We start from the raw sequence: 22,761 nt of genomic DNA, 5'->3' as shown, positions 1-22,761 counted from the left end.
TGGGCTTTAGGGAACAATTACAGAGGTAGAAGGGGCCATTGGAGCTTATGCGAGTGGAAGGTAAAAGTAACATGCTTGGGAGGGAACAGGATGGGAGAGAGGAAGAGTGTGGTACTGTGGACCAGTGCGGCTCCTAATTCTGGGTTTTGAGTGAGAGCGGTACGGAATTAAGAAAACAGATTCATTAAGAAAAAAGGATGGGATCGGGAGGACTCTTCAGTGTTGATGGCAATATCCGAGTGCCCCATAGCCCCAGTTTGCTTTATTATATAGCAATATAGAATATATAGAATCTCCCTGCCATGCATAAGTGAAATCAACCACCATCTGAACAGAGTAAGAGGAAGGGCATGTAAATTGCTTCTAGCAACTTAAGGAAGCAAGTGAAGTGGGTGCAAATACTCAGCATCATAGCCAATATGGAGGTGGTGGGGGGAGAACTTAGCCTTTTGCTAAGCCTCAAATCTACAATGGCTTTTTGCCATTTACGATCCACAATAGTGTGGCATGCTCCTGGGAGGGAGAGCATTTAATGTTTTCTTTTTCAATGAAAGTAATTTATGAACATAGTTTATAAAAATTAAATTATTATAAAAGGCCCCAAAATGACATATCTGTAAGATCTGCTCTCCAGAGGACATTACTTTCTACTATCATAGCTATTTCTTGTGGTATTTACCTCCACATCTCTAAATAAATCCTTATTTAGTAAATAATTAAAATTTTTTTTTTTTTGCGAAAAAGAAAAAAAATTTTTTTTTGTGCAAATTCTTGATTTATCAGTTTTAGATGTTATTTAGTGATTCTGTCGCTATGGTAAATAAAAACTTAGCTCTCCTGCATATATCTCTACAAATTACCTCCTCCCCCAACCCCAAGAAACATATCACATTTTTGGGGTTTTTTTTTGTTTATTTGTTTCTTTCTTACAGAGAGAAAGTCAGAGAGAGGGATAGATAGGGACAGACAGACAGGAACGGAGAGAGATGAGAAGCATCAATCATCTTTTTTTTGTTGTGACACCTTAGTTGTTCACTGATTGCTTTCTCATATGTGCCTTGACTGCGGGTCTTCAGCAGACCGAGTAATCCCTTGCTCGAGCCAGCGACCTTGGGCTCAAGTTGTTGAGCTTTTGCTCAAACCAGATGAGCCTGCGCTCAAGCTGGCGACAACGGGGTCTCGAACCTGGGTCTTCCACATCCCAGTTCGATGCTCTATCCACTGCGCCATCGCCTGGTCAAGTGGAAATAAACCTTTGACTATGATATGCAATGCAAACATTTTTGTTCAATTGGCTGTCTGTTTTTCCTCTTTATGGAATGTTTGCTTTACAATAATTTTATAATTTTTATGTAGTTGAGTTCTTCCATGCCTCTGGGATTTTTAGCACACTAGTTAATTTTAAAAAGACCTCATGTTTTCCTTGGCCAGCTGGCTCAGTGGTAGAGCGTTGGCCTGGCTTGGGAAATCCCGGGTTCAATTCCCGGCCAGGGCACACAAGAGAAGCGCCCTTCTGCTTCTCCACCCCTCCCCCTCTCCTTCCTCTCTGTCTCTCTCTTTTCCTCTTGCAAACAAGGCTCCATTGGAGCAAAGTCAGCCTGGGCACTGAGGATGGCTCCATGGCCTCTGCCTCAGGCACTAGAATGGCTCTGGTTGAAATAGAGCAACACCCCAGATGGGCAGAGTATCCCCCATCCTGCTGGTGGAGCCTGGTTGAGTGCATGCAGGAGTCTGTCTCTTCCTCCTTGCTTCTCACTTCAGAAAAATACAAAAAAAAGAGAAAAGTAAAAAGACCTCATGTTTTTTTTATCTATAACTTTTTATTTAATTAATTTAATGGAGAGCTGGAGAGAGGGACAGACAGGAAGGGACAGAGATGAGAAGCATCAATTCTTTGTTTCAGTGCCTTAGTTTTTTTTTTTGTTTGTTTTTTACTACAGGGTCAGAGAGAGGGATAGATAGGAACAGACAGACAAGAACGGAGAGAGATGAGAAGCAGCAATCATCAGTTTTTCGTTGTGAGACCTTAGTTGTTCATTGATTGCTTTCTCATATGTGCCTTGACCATGGGCCTTCAGCAGACTGAGTAACACCTTGCTCGAGCCAGCGACCTTGGGTCCAAACCAGATGAGCCCGTGCTCAAGCTGGTGTCCTTAGGGTCTCGAACCTGGCTCCTCTGTATCCCAGTCTGACGCTCTATCCACTGCACCACCGCCTGGTCAGGCATATTCTGTTTCATTAATTTGTGTATTTGTTTACATTCTGATGTCAAACTTATCATATACTAGCTTTATAAATCCTCTATAAGTGACAATCTTTCCTTGGGTGTCTTTCACTTATACTTATTTGTTTGTTTTCTATGTGAACGCTAGAACTGGCATGTCTAGTTCTAAGAAAGCACTATTTTTTTTTTTAATTACATTGCCTGCTTTTTTTTTTTTTTTTTTTTTTTACAGAGAGTCAGGGAGAGGGATAGACAGGGACAGACAGACAGGAACGGAGAGATGAGAATCATCAATCATTAGTTTTTCATTGCATGTTGCAACAACTTAGCTATTCATTGATTGCTTTCTCATATATGCCTTGACTGCGGGCCTTCAGCAGATCAAGTAACCCCTTGTTCGAGCCAGTGACCCTGGGCTCAAGCCAGTGAGCTTTTTGTTCCAACCAGATGAGCCTGCACTCAAGTTGGAGACCTCGGGGTCTCGAACCTGGGTCTTCCGCATCCCAGTCTGACGCTCTATCCACTGCACTACCGCCTGGTCAGGCAGAAAGCACTATTTTCTTTGTGATTGTATTATATTTATAAATTGACTTCTTTGTGATATTGTTTCTTCCTTTTTTTAGTCTTTCGTGTCCCCTAGAACAGTGGTCCCAACCTTTTTTAGGCTGCGGACCAGTTTAATGTCAGAAAATATTTTCATAGACCAGCCTTTAGGGTGGGATGGATAAATGTATCATGTGACTGAGACAAGCGTCAAGAGTGAGTCTTAGACGGATTTAACAGAGGAAATCTGGTCATTTTTTAAAAATAAAACATCGTTCAGACTTAAATATAAATAAAGTTGAAATAATATAAGTTATTTATTCTTTCTCTGTGGACTGGTACCAAATGGCCCACGGATCGGTACCGGTCCACGGCCTGGGGTTTGGGATCCACTGCCCTAGAGGTATGTGGGTGTTTTCTTCATGTTGATAGTATGTATTTCTTACATTTATTCTTAAGGCTTTTACCTTTTGCATTGCTATTATACGTGGAATCTTGTGTCTTGTGAGTGTTTTGAGGGATGAAAATCAAGAGTGATTTTGGAAGTGTTAATTTCTGAGATGCTCAAGATGAAAAGTAGGCAGTTTGATATATGGGCTGCAGCGCAGAGAACTAGACAGGGCTAGAGAAATAATTTGAGTCATCAGTTCTGACATAGGATACAGCCAGCTAGAAAATGTGGAATATCTATAGGGAAAAGGAAAAGGCTGAAATTGGTATGTTTGGAAGTAAAGGAGGAGCCAGAACAGGAGATAGAAAAGAAGCATCCCGAATAAGTTACTACTACGAGTTGATGCTTCCTGATTCTCTCCTTCTCCCCCCTCTTTTTGTCTCTTCTTGCTCTTTTTAGCTCTCTCTCTCTAAAAATCAATAAATAAAATATATTAAAATCTGGCAGTCATGTCATTCATGTGCTACTGAGAGATTGAGCCAGATGAGGACAGAGAGTTGACCATTGGATTTTGGCAAGTTGGAAATCATTAGTTATCTTGCTTACGTTATTTTAGTGGACTAGTGAGACAAATCTGATTGGAGTATAGTGATGATCAAATGGGAGGTGAGAAATGGAGACAACTTTCTGATATAATGAGAATGAAAGCAGAAGTTTGACCTGTGGTGGCACAGTGGATAAAGCATTAACCTGGAATGCTGAGGTCACTGGTTCGAAACCCTGGGCTTGCCTGGTCAAGATACATACAGGAGTTGATGCTTCCTGCTCCACCCCTCCCCCATTCTCTCTCTCTCCCCTCTCTAAAATGAATAAATAAAAGTATATCAAAAAAGAAAAAGATACTATATGGGGTCAGTAGTTTTTTTGTTTTCAAGATGGGTTACATTAAGATGGGTTTTATGATATGAGACTAATTTTGAAAAGGGAAAATTTAATGGCATAGGCAAGACTGAAGGAAATAATTATTTTTATTTTATTTTATTTTTTTTACAGAGACAGAGAGTCAGAGAGAGCGATAGATAGGGACAGACAGACAGGAATGGAGAGAGATGAGAAGCATCAATCATTAGATTAGTTTTCTTTGCGACACCTTAGTTGTTCATTGATCGCTTTCTCATACGTGCTCTGACCGTGGGGCTACCGCAGACCAAGTAACCCCTTGCTCAAGCCAGCGACCTTGGGTACAAGCTGGTGAGCTTTGCTCAAACCAGATGAGCCTGCGCTCAAGCTGGTGACCTCGGGGTCTTGAACCTGGGTCCTCCACATCCCAGTGCGACGCTCTATCCACTGCACCACCACCTGGTCAGGCCAGAAGGAAATAATTTTGATACCAGATCTTTATTTGTGTACACTAATCTCATATTAGAGCAGAAGTAAAGATGTTGGCTCTAATTTGGAGCAGAAGGGAAGGCAGAGTTTATTGATGCAAGTACAAGTAGGTTGGTAGATGTTAGAAAGAATAGCTGTAGTTCTCAGTGAAAAGTAGAGATGTGATCAAATGAGAGGAGTGAAAAGGTAGTAATTAAAGTTTGAGGAGAGAGAATCATAAAATAGAATTCTTTTTAAATATTTTTGTTAATTGATTTGAGAGAGAGAGGAAGGAAGGGAGATAGAGGAACATCGATTTGCTGTTGCACTTATTTATGCCTTGATTGGTTGTTTCTTGTATGTGCTCTGGCTGGGGATTGAACCCACAATCCTGGTGTATCAGGATGATGCTCCAACCGACTAAGTTACTGGGCCAGGCATGAAATGGTGTTCTTTTTTTTTTTTTTTTTTTTTTTTAGAACATTTTTTTTATTCACTTTTTAGAAAGGAGAGAGAGAGAGGAGAGAAACAGAGAGAGAAGGAGAGGAGGAGCAGGAAGCATCAACTCCCATATGTGCTTTGACCAGGCAAGCCCAGGGTTTCGAACCAGTGACCTCAGCATTTCCAGGTCGACGCTTTATCCACTGTACCACCACAGGTCAGGCGAAATGGTGTTCTTTAGAGCAAACTCACTGAGAAATATAGTAGGATTGCCAGGTACAGTCAAATGCCCTTTTAAAATTTTGGGGGAGATAATGAATGTGAGACTCAAGCACAGTCATTTTTTAATTTTTTGACAGGGAGAGAGAGAGTCAGAGAGAGGGACAGATAGGGACAGACAGGAAGGGAGAAAGATGAGAAGCATCAATTCTTTGTTATGGCGCCTTAGTTCATTGATTACTGTTTCATATGTGCCTTGACGGAGGGGGGGCTACCGCAGAGCGAGTGACCCCTTGCTCAAGCCAGCGACCTTTGGACTCCAGCTAGTGATCATGGGGTCACATCTATGATCCCACACATAAGCCAACCACCCCACTCTTAAGCTGGCGAATCTGTGCTCAAGCCGGGTGAGCCCACACTTAAGCCGGCAACCTCGGGGTTTCCAACCTGGGTCCTCCATGTCCCAGTCCAATGCTCTATCCACTGTGCCACTTCCTGGTCAGGCTCAAGCATGGTCTTTTAAAATATTCAGATGTCTATGGGTGAGGCATTATACAGGATTTAACTGAGGGAGTTTTGCCAAGATGATGGGATGGAGCAATATTGAGGTTAGTGGGAATGGTAACAGGAATAGAGTAGAGACGGAGTGGTAAAGATAGTGATATTGATAGAGAGCAAGTCCTGAAAGTGATACAGAAGGAAGACTAGCACTGTAGTTCTCAGAGAAATAGTTTTGTGTAGTTCAGGCTTTAGAGAACAAACCAGGTTGTTAGCCACTAGCCATAAAACCTTAGATAATTTACTAATCTAATCACCTTTGTCTCTTATATTCTTCACCTGAAAATTGGCAGCATTTGGAAAACAGTCATCTGTCATAGGAGCAATACTGTATTTCAGTTATTTTGAGTATCATTAAGATAAAATATATGAAGCATCTAACCACGAGCCTGGCCACAGTCATTATTATTGCTTTCAGGGTCGGCCTCACCTTCCATGTTTCTTGCTTATCTTGCTGTCATTCACCATATTGCCTGTCTAGATGATCGCTCCTGGTATTGTGTGCTGTGCATATACAGGGAATCCTTGGGTTACGACAGTCTCTAGTTTATGATGCTTACTAATATAAAAACTTAAAAAAAATTGAGGCATGAGTGTTTTGGCTTATGCCATTAGCATTGTACTTATGGACTACCGGGGCAAACTAGTTTGGTTACGCCTGGCGGAAGAAGAAGCAGAAACGCGGAATATGAATAAAGGACTTAGAGTCCCCCAGGACGCTTACCTTCGCCATTTTAGACTGTTAAAAGCACAAGTGTTCCGTTTGTGTTAGGTTAGGATGTGTTTTGACTTACACCAAAATTTGGGTAGTCACTGTCGTAGGAACGGAACTAGGTCATAACCTGAGGACCACCTGTAATCTCTTGGCTCTCACAGCTTTATTTTTTATTTTTAAATTTTAAATTTTATTTATTGATTTTAGAGAAAGAAGAATGGGGAGGGGAGAGAGACAGAGAGCCAGGAACATCAATCTGTTCCTGTATGTGCCCTGACCTGGTATCCAACGGCAATCTCTGCGCTGTGGGCCAGTGCTCTGACCACCTGAGCTATCTGGCCAGGGTGACAGCTTTATTCTTGTAATGTACTCTCTTCATAGGTTCTGTCCTAGTTGGGTAGAATATTTGAGGTTGTCTCATTCCTTCTGAAAACAGATGTTTTCATTTATTTAGTGCTGTTACATTTTATATATCTTTTTACTAGCTGGTTACTTGAAAATGGCTGTCTTTTTTCACTCACGTGACAGTCTAATATGCTTGAAAGAAAGCATAAATGCTAGCCTTACTGACCAGTATTGAAACAGTAGATAGAGCGTCAACCTGGGATGGTCCCAGGTTTGAAACCCAAGGTCGCTGGTTTGAGCATGGGGTTGTGGGCTTGAGCGTGGGATCATTGACATGATCCATGGTTGCTGGCTTGAGCAAGGGGTCACTGGCATGGCTGAAACCCCAAGTCAGGGTGTGTATTAGATGCAATCAGTGAACAACTAAAAGTGCCACAACTGTGAGTTGATGCTTCTCATCCCTCTTCCTTTCTCTCTCTCTCAAAAAAACCCCACCAAAAAACCCACCAAAAAACAAAAGAAAGGATAAATACTAGCTTAACTATGTCCAGAAATATTCTGACCTGAAATGATATGTTAGAATACCTGTAATAGAGAGCCAATGTCTTCAAACTATCAGAACAATAATGGTTATAATATTAATGTTACCCTCTAAGACAGGGGTCAGGAACCTATGGCTCGTGAGCCAGATGTGGCTCTTTTGATAGCTGCATCTGGCTCACAGACAAATCTTTTCTTTTTTTTAAAAATTATTTATTTATTCATTTTAGAGAGGAGAGGGAGAGACAGAGAGAGAGAGAGGAGAGACAGAGAGAGAGAAGGGGGGGGAGGAGCTGGAAGCATCAACTCCCATATGTGCCTTGACCGGGCAAGCCCAGGGTTTTGAACCGGCAACTTCTGCATTTCCAGGTAGACGCTTTATCCACTGCGCCACCACAGGTCAGGCGACAAATCTTTAGTAAAATAATAATATTAAAAATATAAAACATTCTCATGTATTACAATCCATTCATTTCCTAGCGCTCATGTTCATGGTTGCGAGTGGCTGGAGCCAATCACAGCTGTCCTCTGGGACAACACCAAATTTTTATTGGATAATGCATATCGTACACGGGTCGTTGTATGGCTCTCACGGAATTACATTTTAAAATATGTGGTGTTCATGGCTCTCTCAGCCAAAAAGCTTCCCAACCCCTGCTCTAAGACATACCTATTCAGTGGCCTAGCACAGCAGACTTTTTCTTTGCTAGGCATATTCTTTTCCACACCTCCCTCTCTGTGTCCCCATTCCTTGCCTGGCTGGCATCCTCTTTTCTTCTGTTACAATTTACCTTTATATGGAGGCTCCCCTTTCTCATGTTCTCTAAAGTAAATTCTTTTACATGTTTTCTTCAGAGCATTTACCAAAACTTAAAGATTAATTTTGAGAGGTGAAAACTGTGGGCCAAACAGAAAACACAAGGCTAGTATGTTCCAAAAGGAAAGTTTATTTTCAAAGAGCCTGGGTGCAAGTGAGCTGAGACCAGCAAAGGGTGTCAGCTCCGAGTGGCCATAGGGAGTATTAGATACAGGGGTTCCCACAGGCATTTGCTGGCATGGGGTTACCTGCACCTGGACATGCTCAAATTAGCATATCACAGTTTGTGGCCTTGATCACCGACTTGACAGTAAGCAGGAGGAGGGGGATTCAGCTACAGAAACACAAGTTCTTTCTGATGTAGCACAGGCCTAATCTGCATGGTCCTTTCTGGTGTCTTTGGTAAATTTTCAAGACAGCTGGGATTAGGCATCTCCAAGTTACAGTTCTTCCTGGAGTCCTTGGGCCTGTGGCTAGGCTTTCACAAACAACTATTGTGATTTAGACTCCCCTGTCAGGTCCCTTCCCCGATGTAAGCTTTCCCTGATATTCATGCAAAGGTAAACTTTTTGCTTTATTTCAAAATAAAGACCAGGAAGCCATTAAGAGAGAGACTAGCAAGCAAATTAACTATAACCTCACAGAGGGGGATGAGAATGTTCTGTTTTGAGCCCTAGTGGGAAGTTGGGTGAGGGGGATTTGAGTTTTGAAGGGGTTCTGGATTTAAAGAAGCCCTCAACTTAAACCTAACAATTTTCTTTTCAGAGCATATAAATCTTTTGCCTTTTACTAAAGATTTCCATGGGGAGGAACATCTATTGGATTTTTCTTTTTTTTTCTTTTTTTCTTTATTTCTTAGGTTGTTGTATGTCTTTTTGGCCTTTATTTATTTATTTATTTATTTATTTATTTATTTTATAAATACATTTTTATTAATTTTAATGGGGTGACATCAATAAATCAGGGTACATATATTCAAAGAAAACATGTCCAGGTTATCTTGTCATTCATTTATGTTGCATACTCATCACCCAAAGTCAGATTGTCCTCCATCACCTTCTATCTAGTTTTCTTTGTGCCCCTTCCCCCTCCCCCTCTCCCTCCTTCCCCCCCCACCCCCCTGTAACCACCACACTCTTGTCCATGTCTCTTAGTCTCGTTTTTATGTCCCACCAATGTGTGGAATCCTGCAGTTCTTGTTTTTTTCTGATTTACTTATTTTACTCCATATAATGTTATCAAGATCCCACCACTTTGTTGTAAGTGATCCGATGACATCATTTCTTATGGCTGAATAGTATACCATGGTGTATATGTGCCACATCTTCTTTATCCAGTCTTCTTCTTTTTTTTTTTACAGTGATTAAAGCCTTTAAGCAAACTCTTGGCCAATACAGCAAGAATCTATAGAAGAGTAGTGTGATTAACAAGTTCACCAAGTCCAAGTTGGCCCCAACACCATGCCAAATCCCTGAAAAATGCAACCCAACCCCAGTTCTGGATCTTTCTTTTTTTGTGTGGGGAGAACATCTATTGGATCTTTCTTTTCTTTTTTAATTGATTTCAGAGAGGAAAGGGAGAGACAGACAGACAGACAGGACATCAATCTGCTCTTGTATGTGCCCCTGACTGGGGACCAAACTGGCATCCTCTGCTCTCTAGGAAGATGCCCCAACCAACCAAGCCAAACAGCCAGGACAACTCTTGGGTCTTAACCCAATTTTTTGAGGCCTTGTTTTGGCAAGGCCTAAAAAAATTATTTTCTAATACATAGTTGAGAAAAACCAATTATTTTTTTTATCTGTCTCTCTTACCTGAATAAGTGTCTAATTTCAGAAGTTGATGACTAGATATTCTCAATAAATGAATAATGCAAAGCTGATATGTACTTGAGTATGAGGTTTATTAACAAGCACCAAAAACTAGTGTACGTGCTCATTAAACTTTAATTTTTGTTTGCATTTAATCCTCATAAAAGCCTTTGGAGACAGGAGTAACTCATTTTATAGGGCAAAATGGTTCACAAAGCTTTCAAGTAGTAGAACTTGGATTTAGAACCCAGGTTTGATTCAGAAGCTTTTCTTAACTGTTGCTTTTCATATACTGGAGTTGAGTTAGGCATTAGGGCATCTAACTTCCTGTCTCTTTATTTGTAGGAACTTCTAGCAATAGTAAAACAAAAGACTACTGAGAATTTAGATGATGTCACCTTCTTGTTTACTTTGAAAGCACTTTGGAATCTTACAGATGAGTCTCCAGCTGCCTGCGAGCACTTCCTTGAAAATCAAGGATTAGCAGCATTCATCAAAGTCTTGGAGGTGGGAATCAGAATTGAGTTGATATGTAAAGTACTTTTTTTGGTCATAAAGTAACCTGTATATTCTTTTGACAGACTTTTTCAGAGTCAGCAATACAAAGCAAAGTACTCGGTCTTTTGGTAAGGCTTTGTTTTGAGTTAATTCTAATTACTTAAGTCAGAAAACTAATATTTATGTAGTACCTACTATATGCTAGGCACTTTTGTCAGTGGTTAACTCATTTAATCTTCACATTATCCCTATAAAGTAAATACTATTATATGTTAGTCATTTATTGTTGTGAACATACTATGGTTTAAAACAATAGCCATTTTATTTCCTTATGAATCTCTGGGTCAGCAGTCTGAACGCAGTTCAGCTATATTGTTGTGCTGGTCTCATGTGGAGTTCTCCCCTAGCTGTAGTCATCTGGTGGCTCAGCTAGGGCCAGGTGTCAGTGCAGCTCCGCCAGCACTTTGCTGCCATGGGAGACCTCAGAGTAGAAGACCCAGCTAAGCCATGCCTGGGCTCTTGACCCACAGAGACTGAGAGAAAAATGTGTGTTGTTTTAAGCAACGAGTCTGTTGCAATTTGTTTACACAGCATAGAAAATGAATACAATATATATAAAAAAAGAAAATGCTACCTGTCTTTCTTTGTATAACAATTTTTAAGAGATTAAATGAGAAGTTAGATTAAAAACCATTTTTGTCTGTCTAGTACAGTGCCTGGCACTTAGTAAGTGCTTACTGAGTGATTTATTACAGATCATCATTATCAGGGGGTGGGATTGTGGGTGTTAGGCTAAACTGACTGGGAGCAAGACGGGACCAAGTGTTCTGAATGTATTTGACTGAGCTGAGTGCTAGGAGAGGGACAGGAGCCAGTTCCTGAGTCTCCCCTTCTTTCCTGTCCCTGATACTCTGCTCCATTCGACCTGTAGAACAACGTAGCTGAAGTGAGAGAACTCTCTTCCAAGTTGGTGACCAAAGATGTACTGAAGCATATCAGCATCTTGCTCCACAGCAAAGAAATTGAAGTCAGCTATTTTGCTGCAGGCATCATAGCCCACCTGACATCTGACAGACAGCCCTGGACATCCTGTGACCTTCCAAGGAGTGCTCTTCTCCAGGATCTGGTACAAGAGTCATTCCTCTTTACCAAACCCAGCGTAATCTCTTTCTGTAGAACACCTGTTTGTCTAGAGCACAAGAGTTTTAGTAACATGTATTCATTGTATAAAGTGGGAAACACAGGAAAGTATAAAGAAAATATTGTAAATCACCTATACCCTATCCTCCAAAGCTAACCTCTATTAACATTTTGTTGCAGGTCTTCTGATTTATATATATATATATATATAATATATATATATATTTTAAATAAAAACGTTATAGGCCTTGGCCGGTTGACTCAGCGGTAGAGCGTCGGCCTGGCGTGCGGGGGACCCAGGTTCGATTCCCGGCCAGGGCACATAGGAGAAGCGCCCATTTACTTCTCCACTTCCCCCTCCTTCCTCTCTGTCTCTCTCTTCCCCTCCCGCAGCCGAGGCTCCATTGGAGCAAAGATGGCCCGGGCGCTGGGGATGGCTCCTTGGCCTCTGCCCCAGGCGCTAAAGTGGCTCTGGTCACAGCAGAGCTATGCCCCGGAGGGGCAGAGCATCGCCCCCTGGCGGGCAGAGCATCGCCCCCTGGTGGGCATGCCGGGTGGATCCCGGTCGTGCACATGCGGGAGTCTGTCTGACTGTCTCTCCCTGTTTCCAGCTTCAGAAAAATACAAAAATAAATAAATAAATAAAAACGTTATACAGCTTGACCTGTGGTGGCGCAGTGGATAAAGCGTTGACCTGGAATGCTGAAGTCACTGGTTCGAAACCCTGGGCTTGTCTGGTCAAGGCACATATGGGAATTGATGCTTCCTGTTCCTCCCTCTTTTTTCTCTTTCTCTCTCTCTCTCTCTCTCTCTCTCTCTCTCTCCTCTCTAAAATGAATAAAAAAAATAATCTAAAAAAAAAAAGAAAAAAGTTATATATTCAAGCATTGTATGGGCTTATTCCAGTTCTCTTTCCCATGTTCAGCCCTTTTTTAAAGCTAACTCTTTTGGTATTTACCTCCATATCTCTAAATAATATATGTTGCTCTTTCTTGACATCTCAGTTTTAGGCATTACTTATTAATTCATTTTCCCACTCTGGAAGTTAAGATATTTTTTCCTCACTTTCCCTATGCACACCCTTCCCTGTACTCCAAGTATAAATCTCCTTTTGATACAGTCAAGCAGTTTCTATCTGTTTCAGCTTCTTAGCAACTTCTTTCCCAGAGCCTTCTATCTTTGTTTCATATGGTTTGGTTCTTTTTTTTCTTTTTTCTTTTGGTATATCTGCTGTCATCCCGGGGGTTCTGTTTGCTGCTCTTATGTTGGATTTCCTGTTTCCTGGAGTTCATATTCTACATATGTTGTAATAGCTTACCTAATTGATATTTTGGCAAGAAGGTGTACCTAATTTGGGTAATCATTCCTGTATTTTGAAAAATTATGTTGTTGTTTGTGTGTGTTTGTGTGTGTGTGTGTGTGTGTAATTATAAATGAAACAGCCTATTTTGACCTTTTAAAAATGATGGAGTCTTAGAATTCTTGTTCTCTTTTTGTATAGTATGCAACCATCCAGAATTGGCCCAGGTCAAGTTGTAAGATGACATCATTGGTGACCTATAGGTAATTTCATGATGATGTAGTACTTTTCTTAAAGTCTGTCCTCAGTCTACTTACTGCATAGAGGCCATATTACAGTGATAAAAATATTAGAGTTAAATAGCCTGTGTTCAAATTCTATTTTCTTTGTAATATTGGGAAATCACTTAGATAATCTGAGACTGTTTTCCTCATCTGTAAAATGAAGCAAGATTAAGGATGAAATGAGGTATTGAATGTATAGAGTTTATAACAGAATGCGATTTCTTAAAAGCTAGTTCCCATTATGTTTTCTATAATATATCTACTCGGTAAGGAATTGACTATATGTGAGAAATGGAGAAAATTATTCTTATATTCCTGATGTTAGCCTGAGTTCTGAATGAACATCTTATTTATATCTTTTTAGATCCTTCAAGTCATTTTTCCCGCTCCTTGGTAACTTCTCTCAACCAGAGGTTCAGCTCTGGGCACTATGGGCTATATATCATGTCTGCAGTAAAAACCGTATGTATTCAAAACAATAGTTTTACAGCTATTTTTCAGTATAATAATTAATTTCTATGTGGAATTTGAAAAAGTTCTTCACCTGTGCCAACTCCTTTTTAAAAGAAACTGAAAAGCGTTTTTATTAGTTTTAAAAATGCAACAAAAAAGCCTGACCTGTGGTGGCACAGTGGATAAAGAGTCAACCTGGAAATGCTGAGGTCGCTGGTTCGAAACCCTGGGCTTGCCTGGTCAAGGCACATATGGGAGTTGATGCTTCCTGCTCCTCCCCCCTTCTCTCTCTCTGTCTCCTCTCTCTCTCTCTCTCTCTTTCTCTCTCTCTCTCTCTTTCTCTCTCTCTCTCTGTCTCTCCTCCTTTCTAAAATGAATTAAAAAAATAAATAAATAAGTAAAAATAAATTTAAAAATGCAACAAAACTATAATATTTATATATTTGGGGGTGAATGTTAAGCAACATAGAAAGTGCCTCTCTCCCACAGGCAAGCGCTGGTCATGATTTGATAGCTATAGGGAGCGTTTGAGATCTTGCTCCTTGGCATATGTTGTCAGTTTGACTCAAATAAACTCGTACAAAAATTTTTAAAAAAATTGATAGCTGAGCCTGACCAGGTGGTGGCACAGTGGATAGAGCATCGGACTGGGATGCAGAGGACCTAGGTTCAAGACCCCGAGGTCACCAGCTTGAGCGCGGGCTCATCTGGGTTGAGCAAAGCTCACCAGCTTGGACCCAAGGTCGCTGGCTCGAGCAAGGGGTTACTTGGTCTGCTGAAGGCCCGCAGTCAAGGCACATATGAGAAAGCAATCAATGAACAACTAAAGTGCCACAAGGAAAAATTGATGATTGATGCTTCTCATCTTTCTGTGTTCCTGTCTGTCTCTATCTGTTCCTCTCTTTGACTCTCACTCTGTCTCTGTAAAAAAAAAAAAAAAAAGCCTGACCTGTGGTGGCTCAGTGGATAAAGCGTCGACCTGGAAATGCTGAGGTCGCTGGTTCGAAACCCTGGGCTTGCCTGGTCAAGGCACATATGGGAGTTGATGCTTCCAGCTCCTCCCCCTTCTCTCTTTCCTCTCTCCCTCTCTGTCTCTCTCTCCTCTCTAAAAATGAATAAATAAAATAAATTAAAAAAAAAAATTGATAGCTGTACCTATTCTTCAAAATAATTTTCTGTATACATACTGTAGTTAGTATGCACTATATAAATATGTTTTTAAACAAAATGGACTCATTCTGTACATTTTGATTTATAACTTTCTTTTCACTCCATAGTTTATCATGAATTTTCTTCCTTATAGTGGTACTCAGATCTGCCTTTTTGTAATTAATGATTTATAGGAAGCTGGGTGGATCAGGAGTTGTTTCCCAGCCAGATTAAATGGTTTTCTATGTTTCGCTATTTTAAATTCCCCTTTAATAATTTTTGGCTAAGGATAATTGTAAAATTTTTGGCTTTTACTATAAAAAACTAAGCTATAATTTTATGCTAAAAAACCAAGAGGTAATTTTTATAATTAAAGGTTTAGCTATCAGTAAAAGCATAAAATATCTAAAGGTGCCTTTCGTAAGTAATGAGATCTATATGCAGAAAACTATGAAAAAAATCTTAAAGGCCCAAAATCATTATGAGACATACTTTATTCATAGATGGGAAGACTTAAGATATAGGTGTCAATTCTTTTCAATTTATGGATATAATACAATTGAAGTTAAAGAGTAAGAGATGAGGGATCTGAAAATTGAAGTTAATCTGGCAGAATAAAAAGGAAGAACTGACCAAGAAAAATGGTTTTAAGAAGTTGACTTAATCTCTTTAAGTTGTAAAAAAAAAAAAAATACAACGAATGGCACTGTGAAATATGAATGTATATATATAGGCAGATCATTTGGTTAGAATGGCCCTGGAATAGACCACTGTATTCAGTAGCAACAGCAGTAACTGTAACAACTAGAACTTAGTTGAATATTTACTATGTGCAAATAGTGTTGTAAGCTCTTTATAACTCATTTAATTTTCACAACAATTATAAGAAAGTATTTCATTCAGAACTGCCTGAAATCCAGCTGAATGGAAGTTCCTACAATTAGGGAATTAAAGAAAAAGCCACATTGAGACTGGGCGGAGACATGGAACTGGCTGGTTCCACATCCATGTGTGGTGGATAAAAATTGGGGGAGATGTCTTGGCTATGAAGGTTCCCCTTGAGGAGTGAGGGGTCCCAGGCCCATACCAGGCCTTCCAGATGAACTTTCCAGTGCTGGAAAAAGAAGTCCCCATAACTTCTGGCTGTAAAAACCAGTGGTGATTGAACAGGCTAAGGGAAACAGAGGACTGATGAAGTCCCAGGTAGTTCCTATAAGTGGCTTACACATGGACTTACTCTTACTCCCTCTGAGCTCCAGCATTGGGGTATGAGCCTGAAAGGCACCAGTCATATGGGGAGGGAACTGAATTGTCTGGCATCAGGACTAGAGCTAGGGGGACAGCTTTTTCCCAGAAAGAAGTGCTGACAGAGCCTGACTGGTGGTGATGCAATGGATAGAGCATAACCTGGGCCACTGAGGTCTCAGGTTCAGAACCCTGAGGTCACAGGCTTGAGCACAGACCCGGCTTGAGTGCGATAACATTGACATGATCTTGTGGTCACTGGCTTGAAGCCCAAGGTTGCTGGCTTGAGCAAGGGGTCACTGACTTGGCTGGAACCCTCCAGTCAAAGCAATCAATGAACTACTAAAGTGACGCAACTACAAGTTGATGCTTCTCATCTCTCTCCCTTCCTGTCTCTCTCTCTCCACCACTCTCTCAAAAAAAGATAAAAGAGGAGCCCTGGCCGGTTGGCTCAGTGATAGAGCGTTGGCCTGGCGTGCAGAAGTCCCGGGTTTGATTTCCGGCCAGGGCACACAGGGGAAGCGCCCATCTGCTTCTCCACCCCTCCCCCTCTCCTTCCTCTCTGTCTCTCTCTTCCCCTCCCACAGCGAGGCTCCATTGGAGCAAAGATGGCCCAGGCGCTGGGGATGGCTCCTTGGCCTCTGCCCCAGGCGCTAGAGTGGCTCTGGTCGAAACAGAGCGACGCCCCCTGGAGGGCGTGCTGGGTGGATCCTGGTCGGGTGCATGCGGGAGTCTGTCTGACTGTCTCTCTCCGTTTCCAGCTTCAGAAAAATACAAAAACAAACAAACAAACAAAAAAAGATAAAAGAGGTGCTGGCATAGGCCATTGTTCCTTTTCTGAGCACCCTCTCCCCACCCCCAGCCCCAGAGCCAGCCATATCTGAGTCTCCATTAACCTGGCTATAACTGTTTGGCTCTGCCCAACTTTCTGGCTCACCCAAGGTATTTTTAGTGGCTTTTCCATACAAATGGACTGTCTTGGTTCAGGCTTCAGATTTTCCTAAAATCTTTCAAACAAGTAGGATCTGGCTTAGCTAAGCATGCCTCATACCTCTCACTAAGTGGCCCCAGGCTTGGCACTAGTAACAGCCAGCATTGGTTTACAGCTTGGCCTCTCCTTTGTACCTCCAAGCCCAGCACAAGCAGCAGCCACCTGCATATAGCTTTGTAGGTCATGCCAGGTGACCCCTGGCAGAACACAGTGGCTGACCTTGACCTGCACCACCTCAGAGGCCCCAGGGCCAGGCACCCCAGTGAATAGCTTCAGACAACATCAGACCACCACCACCCAACTACTTCCACAAAGGACACGCTCAAGGCGTTGATTCAGTGGACAAGAGAGCCTGCTGAAGTAGGTTATGCTCTGCTTTGTGGGGTGGGCCCCTTAACAGCTAAACCTCCATGGTAGTCAGAGGTTGGTGATCAGTGGTTACAGCCAGTCCTTGCAGCTGATCAGCCTGGGGATAAATCCCTTCCAGTGATGTGCCAACAGCAATCAAATCTCAACTACAGGGGGAGGTTGTACATATCCACATGGGGACACACTTAGAGTGTCAGCTTAGTGTGCCACTGGATGCTACAGAATACCTACTACTTTAGGCCATTTTGTCAAGCCTGGGAAATGTGGTGATTCTACCTGATACATAGAAACAAACACAGGGAGACTGCCAAAATGAGGAGACAAACTCCCAAATTTTAGAACAGAACAAAATTCCAGAAAAAGAAGTAAACAAAATGGAGATAAGCACTGTACTAGATCAGTGGTCAGCAAACTGCGGCTCACTTTGGCCTCTTGAGTGTGGCTCTTCCATAAAATACCACGTGCGGGTGCTATCTCGATAAGGAATGTACTACCTATATAGTTTAAGTTTATAAAATTTGGCTCTCAAAAGAAATTTCAATCGTTGTACTGTTGATATTGGGCTCTGTTGACTAATGAGTTTGCCGACCACTGTACTAGATGCAGAGTTCAAAACACTAGTTATAAGGATGTTCACTGAATTTACTGAGAACCTCAACAACATAAAAAAAGACCAGTCAGAAATGAAGGATATGCCCTGGCTGGTTGGCTTAGTGGTAGAGCATCAGCAAGGTGTGTGAATGTCCCAGGTTCAATTCCCAGTCAGGGCATATAGTAGAAGTGACCATCTGCTTCTCCACTCTTCTCCCTCCCCATTCTCTCCCACGCCACCTTCCTGCAGCCATGGCTCAGTTGATTTAAGCTAGTTGGCCCTGGCACTGAGGATGGCTCTATGGCCTCCGCCTCCAGTGCTAAAAATAGCTCAGTTGTAGAAAAACAGAGCAACACCCAAAATGGACAGAGTACCTCCCCATAGGGGACTTGCTGCTTGAATCCTAGTCAGGGCACATGCAGGAGTCTGTCTCTGCCTCCTCTGCTCTCTAAGAAAAGAAGAAAAAAAGAAAGAAATGAAGGATACATAGGTCTTGTCCAGGAGACTCAGTGAATAAAGCATCAGCCCTGGATACTAGGTTGCAAGTTCAACCTCCAGGCAGGGCATGTATGAGAAGCAATCAGTGAGTACAGAACTAAATGGAACAACTAACTGAAACAAGTTAATGCTTCTTGCTCTCCTTCCGCCACCCAAAATCAATGCAAAAAAAAAAAAAAAAAAAAAAAGGAAATGAAAGATTAACTGAAATGAAGAACAGAATAATGTATAGGGAATCAACAGCAGAGTAGATGAAACCAAGAATCAGATCAGTGCAAAAACACCCAGTCAGAACAGCAAAAAGAAGCAGCAAGAAAAAAGCAATTAATTACCTTCAGATGAGCTGTGAGCTGATTTCTCAACAGATATTTTGCAGGCCAAAAGGGAGTAACATATATCTTTTTGAATTATATATATATATATTTATATATAAAAATATATATATATATTTTTTTTTTTGTATTTTTCCCAAGCTGGAAATGGGGAGGCAGTCAGACAGACTCCCACATGTTCCTGACTGGCATGCCCACCAATGGGTGATGCTCTGCCGCAATCAGAGCCATTCTAGCGTCTGAGGCAGAGGCCACAGAGCCATCCTCAGCGCCCGGGCAAACTTTGCTCCAGTGGAACCTTGGCTGCGGGAGGGGAAGAGAGAGACAGAGAGGAAGGAGAGGGGGAGGGGTGGAGAAGCAGATGGGCACTTCTCCTGTGTGCCCTGGCCGGGAATTGAACCCCGGACTCCTGCACGCCAGGCCAATGCTCTACCACTGAGCCAACCGGCCAGGGCCTTGAATTATTATTTTATTTTCCTTGTATATATACCCAAAAGTAGAATTGCTTGGTTGTGTGGTAGCTCTATTTTTAATTTTTTTTTTCATTTTCAAGTGAACGTTGGGGAGGCAGAGAGATAGGCTCCCACATGTGCCTCAGGGGGGGTCCATCTAGTCACCCTGTCTGGGATGCATGCTCCCAGTGGGGATATTTTTAGCACCTGCAGCTGAGGCTCAATGGAGCCATCCTTAGCACCCAGGGCCAATGCACTCAAACCAGTCGAGCCATGGCTGTGGGAAGGGAAGAGAGAGAGAGGGAGGGAGGATTGGGTAGGGAAGGGGTGGAGAAGCAGATGGTCGCTTCTCCTGTGTGCCCTGATCAGGAATCAAACCTGGGACATCCACACACTGGGTCAACACTCTACCACTGAGCCAACTGGCCAGGGCTCTATTTTTAATTTTTGAAGAAATTCCATACTGTTTTCCATAGTGGCTGTACTAGTTTACAATCTTACCAACAGTGCATGAGGGTTCTCTATTTTCTGCATCCTTGCCAGCACTTGTTATTTATTGTCTTTTTAATAATAACCATTCTGACAGGTATGAGGTGGTATCATTGTGGTTTTGATTTGCATTTCTTTAATGACTAGTGATATTGATCATCTTTTCATCTGTGAGTAGGCCAGCTGTATGTTTGCTGTCTTTGGGAAAATGTCTCTTCGGGTCCTCTGCCCATTTTTAAATCAGATTGTATGCTTTTTCCTTTTTTTTTTTTTTTTTTTTGCTGTTGAGTTATATGATTTCATTATATATTTTGGATGTCAACCTGTTATTGGCTATATCATTTGCAAATATCTTCTCCCATTCCATAGGTTGCCTTTTTATGTTGATAATTTTCTTTGCTATTGCAAATGATTTGATATAGTCCTGTTTATTTTTTTCTTCAATTTTTCCATTATTTGAGGGGTGTTAGGGAGGAAGAGAAAGAGACAAGCATCAACTCATTCCACTTAGTTATTCGATTTGTATTGCAACTATAAACCTTAAACCTACTTTTGCCCACCCCTGTATATAGCAGCCTATGTATGTAGCACTATATTACTGTGTGTGTGTGTGTGTGTGTGTTAGCCAGAGACAGAGAGAGGGACAGACAGACAGGACGGGGGAGAGATGAGAAGCATCAATTCTTTGTTGCAGCACCTTAGTTCATTGACTGCTTTCTCTTATGTGCCTTGACCAGGGAGCTACAGTAGAGCAAGTGACCCTTTGCTCAAACCAGTGATGTTGGGGTTCAAGCCAATCAACTTTGAGCTCAAGTCAGTGACCATAGGGTCATGTCTATGAATCTGCACTCAAGCCAGCAGCCCCGTGCTCAAGCTGCCCTTTTCTTCTCATTCTCCCTAGAATGAGAATGTTAGTAAACTTTTCTCATTAAAATTTTTTTCTTTTTTACTGTTCATCTTGGTTGAATTCGACTACTCTGTCTTCTAGATCACTGATTCAGTCTTCTATATAATCTAATCTGCTGTTGATTTCCTGCAATGTATTTTTTATTTCAGTTATTTTATTCTTCAGCTCTTATTGTTACTGTCTTATATCTTCTATATCTTTTTTGAAATTCTCACTTGTGTCAATCTATTCTTTCATGTTTGATGAGGATCTTTATGACCAGTACTTTGAACTCTTTATCTGGTAGTTAATCTTTGTTTCATTTAGTTCTTTTTCTGAGGTTTTGTCTTGTCTCTTATTTGGAACATATTCCTCTACTAACTCATTTTGCCTAAATCTTTGTGTTTCTATCATTGCCAACGCCTCCTAGAAGTAGTGGCCTTATGTTGGTGATGTCCTATAGAGTTCCTCAGTGCAATTCCCTCTGGCCACAAGAGCCAGGTGCCCCAGGGCTGTCACATGCGTGGCCTGCATATGCCTCTGTTTCTGGCAGGGCCACAACTTCTGCAGGTGTGCTGATGTTTGGGGCTGGCTGCAAGGCATAGCTGTGACTGCTATGGATATGCTGACTGGGCAGGTTGCAAAGTAAAAAAAAAAGTCTCCGTATCTTTGTTTATTTTTGTGTGCAGTATTTTTGGTAATTGCCTTAGATATGTTTTTGGATCATTACTTTTCTCTAATCAGTTCTTGGGCTAAATAAGGTAATTCTTTTCAGACTATAGTGTGGACATATATACGTCTTCAATATAATTTTTTATTTGCTTCTTTCAAGTGTTAAGAGGTTAGACTAATTTTTATATTAATTCCTGAGCTCAGGGTTCCCAGAAATTTCCAGTAGTATTAATTCAAACCCTATACCCACTTAGGACTGAGGTTATGAATTCTCAGGAAAGTCTTCTCCTTTCTACTCCTGTATATCCACCTAGATCCCAGGCCAAGATAAAGATGTTTCATGTCTTCTCCTTTCTCTTTTCTAGCCTTTGGAGGGACCAGCCTTATGAACTGATTTTGCTTCTAACTTCCTAAATTAGAGTATAAATTCCTAGATTACTGCAGCTGACATCCCTTTCTGCTCTAGATTCACTGCAAGTTAGGTTATGTAATTCAGGTGCTCTCTTCTCCTTGTGTCTGGTTTCTGGACATTTTCTTTATTTTGTAAATTCAACTATGCATTAAAATTTCTTTCCATTATAATTTATGCAGCATCGGGTGTTTTCAGCTTATCTAGCTCACCATATTGCCTGAACCTGAAATGTGTATTAGTTTTATAATAAAATATGTTCTTATCCGTTTTTGCTAAGATTAGAAATATGAGAAGCATAGAGTTGCCTGGAAACAAACATACTAAAATAATCATCTGTTATGTCACTACACAAGCCAAGCATTCTTTAAGTTTGACCTCTTTCTTTTGAATTGATTCACTTTAGGTTAGTTCGTATGTCAAGGGCTTAAATCTTTGTACTCTTTCTTCAGAAGGGTGATGTGGGAATATTTAAAATACCAATTTCTCCATCAAGTTTTTTGCTTGATTTTCTTTCAGCCAGCAAATACTGCAAAATGTTAGTTGAAGAAAAAGGATTGCAGCTTTTGTGTGACATCCAGGAGCACAATGAGGCAGACCCCCAAGCACAGCAGATTGCAACCTCCATTGTAGATGACTTCAGAATGCATTTCATGAATTATCATTTGTGTGAATGCCCTTTTAAGCTTAGAGGGCCTCAGAAGTGCCCTTTCTTCCTCCACGGCAGGCATGCCTTCCACCCTGTCAGCGATTAAATGCTGAAAACTGTGTTGGAGTTTGTGAGTTAGCCATCTTTTATTGCTGATGTTCTGTAAGTTACCCAAAGGTTGCATTTTTATGATGGCCGTACTTCTAAATCAAGTTGGAATCATTCTGGGAAACAGTCCTTCAGCAGTGTTGGAAAGTCAAGACCTGATCTCGGTGAGAAGACCTGTGAGCTTGTGTTGGAACAGTTATGCCAGTTACTTCTCTCTAGCTCTGGCCAATTCCTTAATTCTGGGAGTTGGTCCGAGGTAGGGAAAAGAAAGAT

The 22,761-nt window shown here is 41.4% G+C and overlaps 1 protein-coding gene and 1 pseudogene across 1 annotated transcript in view; both read left to right on the top strand.

Annotated features, from left to right (window-relative positions):
- ZYG11A (zyg-11 family member A, cell cycle regulator) overlaps positions 1-22,506 on the top strand; it is a 65,670-nt gene extending 43,164 nt beyond the window's left edge. The window contains exons 9-14 of the mRNA XM_066269169.1: positions 10,318-10,479; positions 10,554-10,598; positions 11,402-11,596; positions 13,112-13,173; positions 13,559-13,656; positions 22,251-22,506. Of these exons, the coding sequence (XP_066125266.1) occupies positions 10,318-10,479; positions 10,554-10,598; positions 11,402-11,596; positions 13,112-13,173; positions 13,559-13,656; positions 22,251-22,486 (798 nt within the window). The 3' untranslated portion in view covers positions 22,487-22,506. The remainder of the gene's footprint in view (positions 1-10,317; positions 10,480-10,553; positions 10,599-11,401; positions 11,597-13,111; positions 13,174-13,558; positions 13,657-22,250) is intronic.
- Positions 8,909-9,000, top strand: LOC136332624 (U5 spliceosomal RNA; annotated as a pseudogene).
- Positions 22,507-22,761: the final 255 nt, after the last annotated feature.

This window comes from Saccopteryx bilineata, chromosome 3 (assembly GCF_036850765.1).
Source record: "Saccopteryx bilineata isolate mSacBil1 chromosome 3, mSacBil1_pri_phased_curated, whole genome shotgun sequence".
Taxonomy (NCBI): Eukaryota; Metazoa; Chordata; class Mammalia; order Chiroptera; family Emballonuridae; genus Saccopteryx; species Saccopteryx bilineata.
Note: the sequence above shows the minus strand (reverse complement) of the source record. Positions and strands in the feature narration are given on the sequence as shown.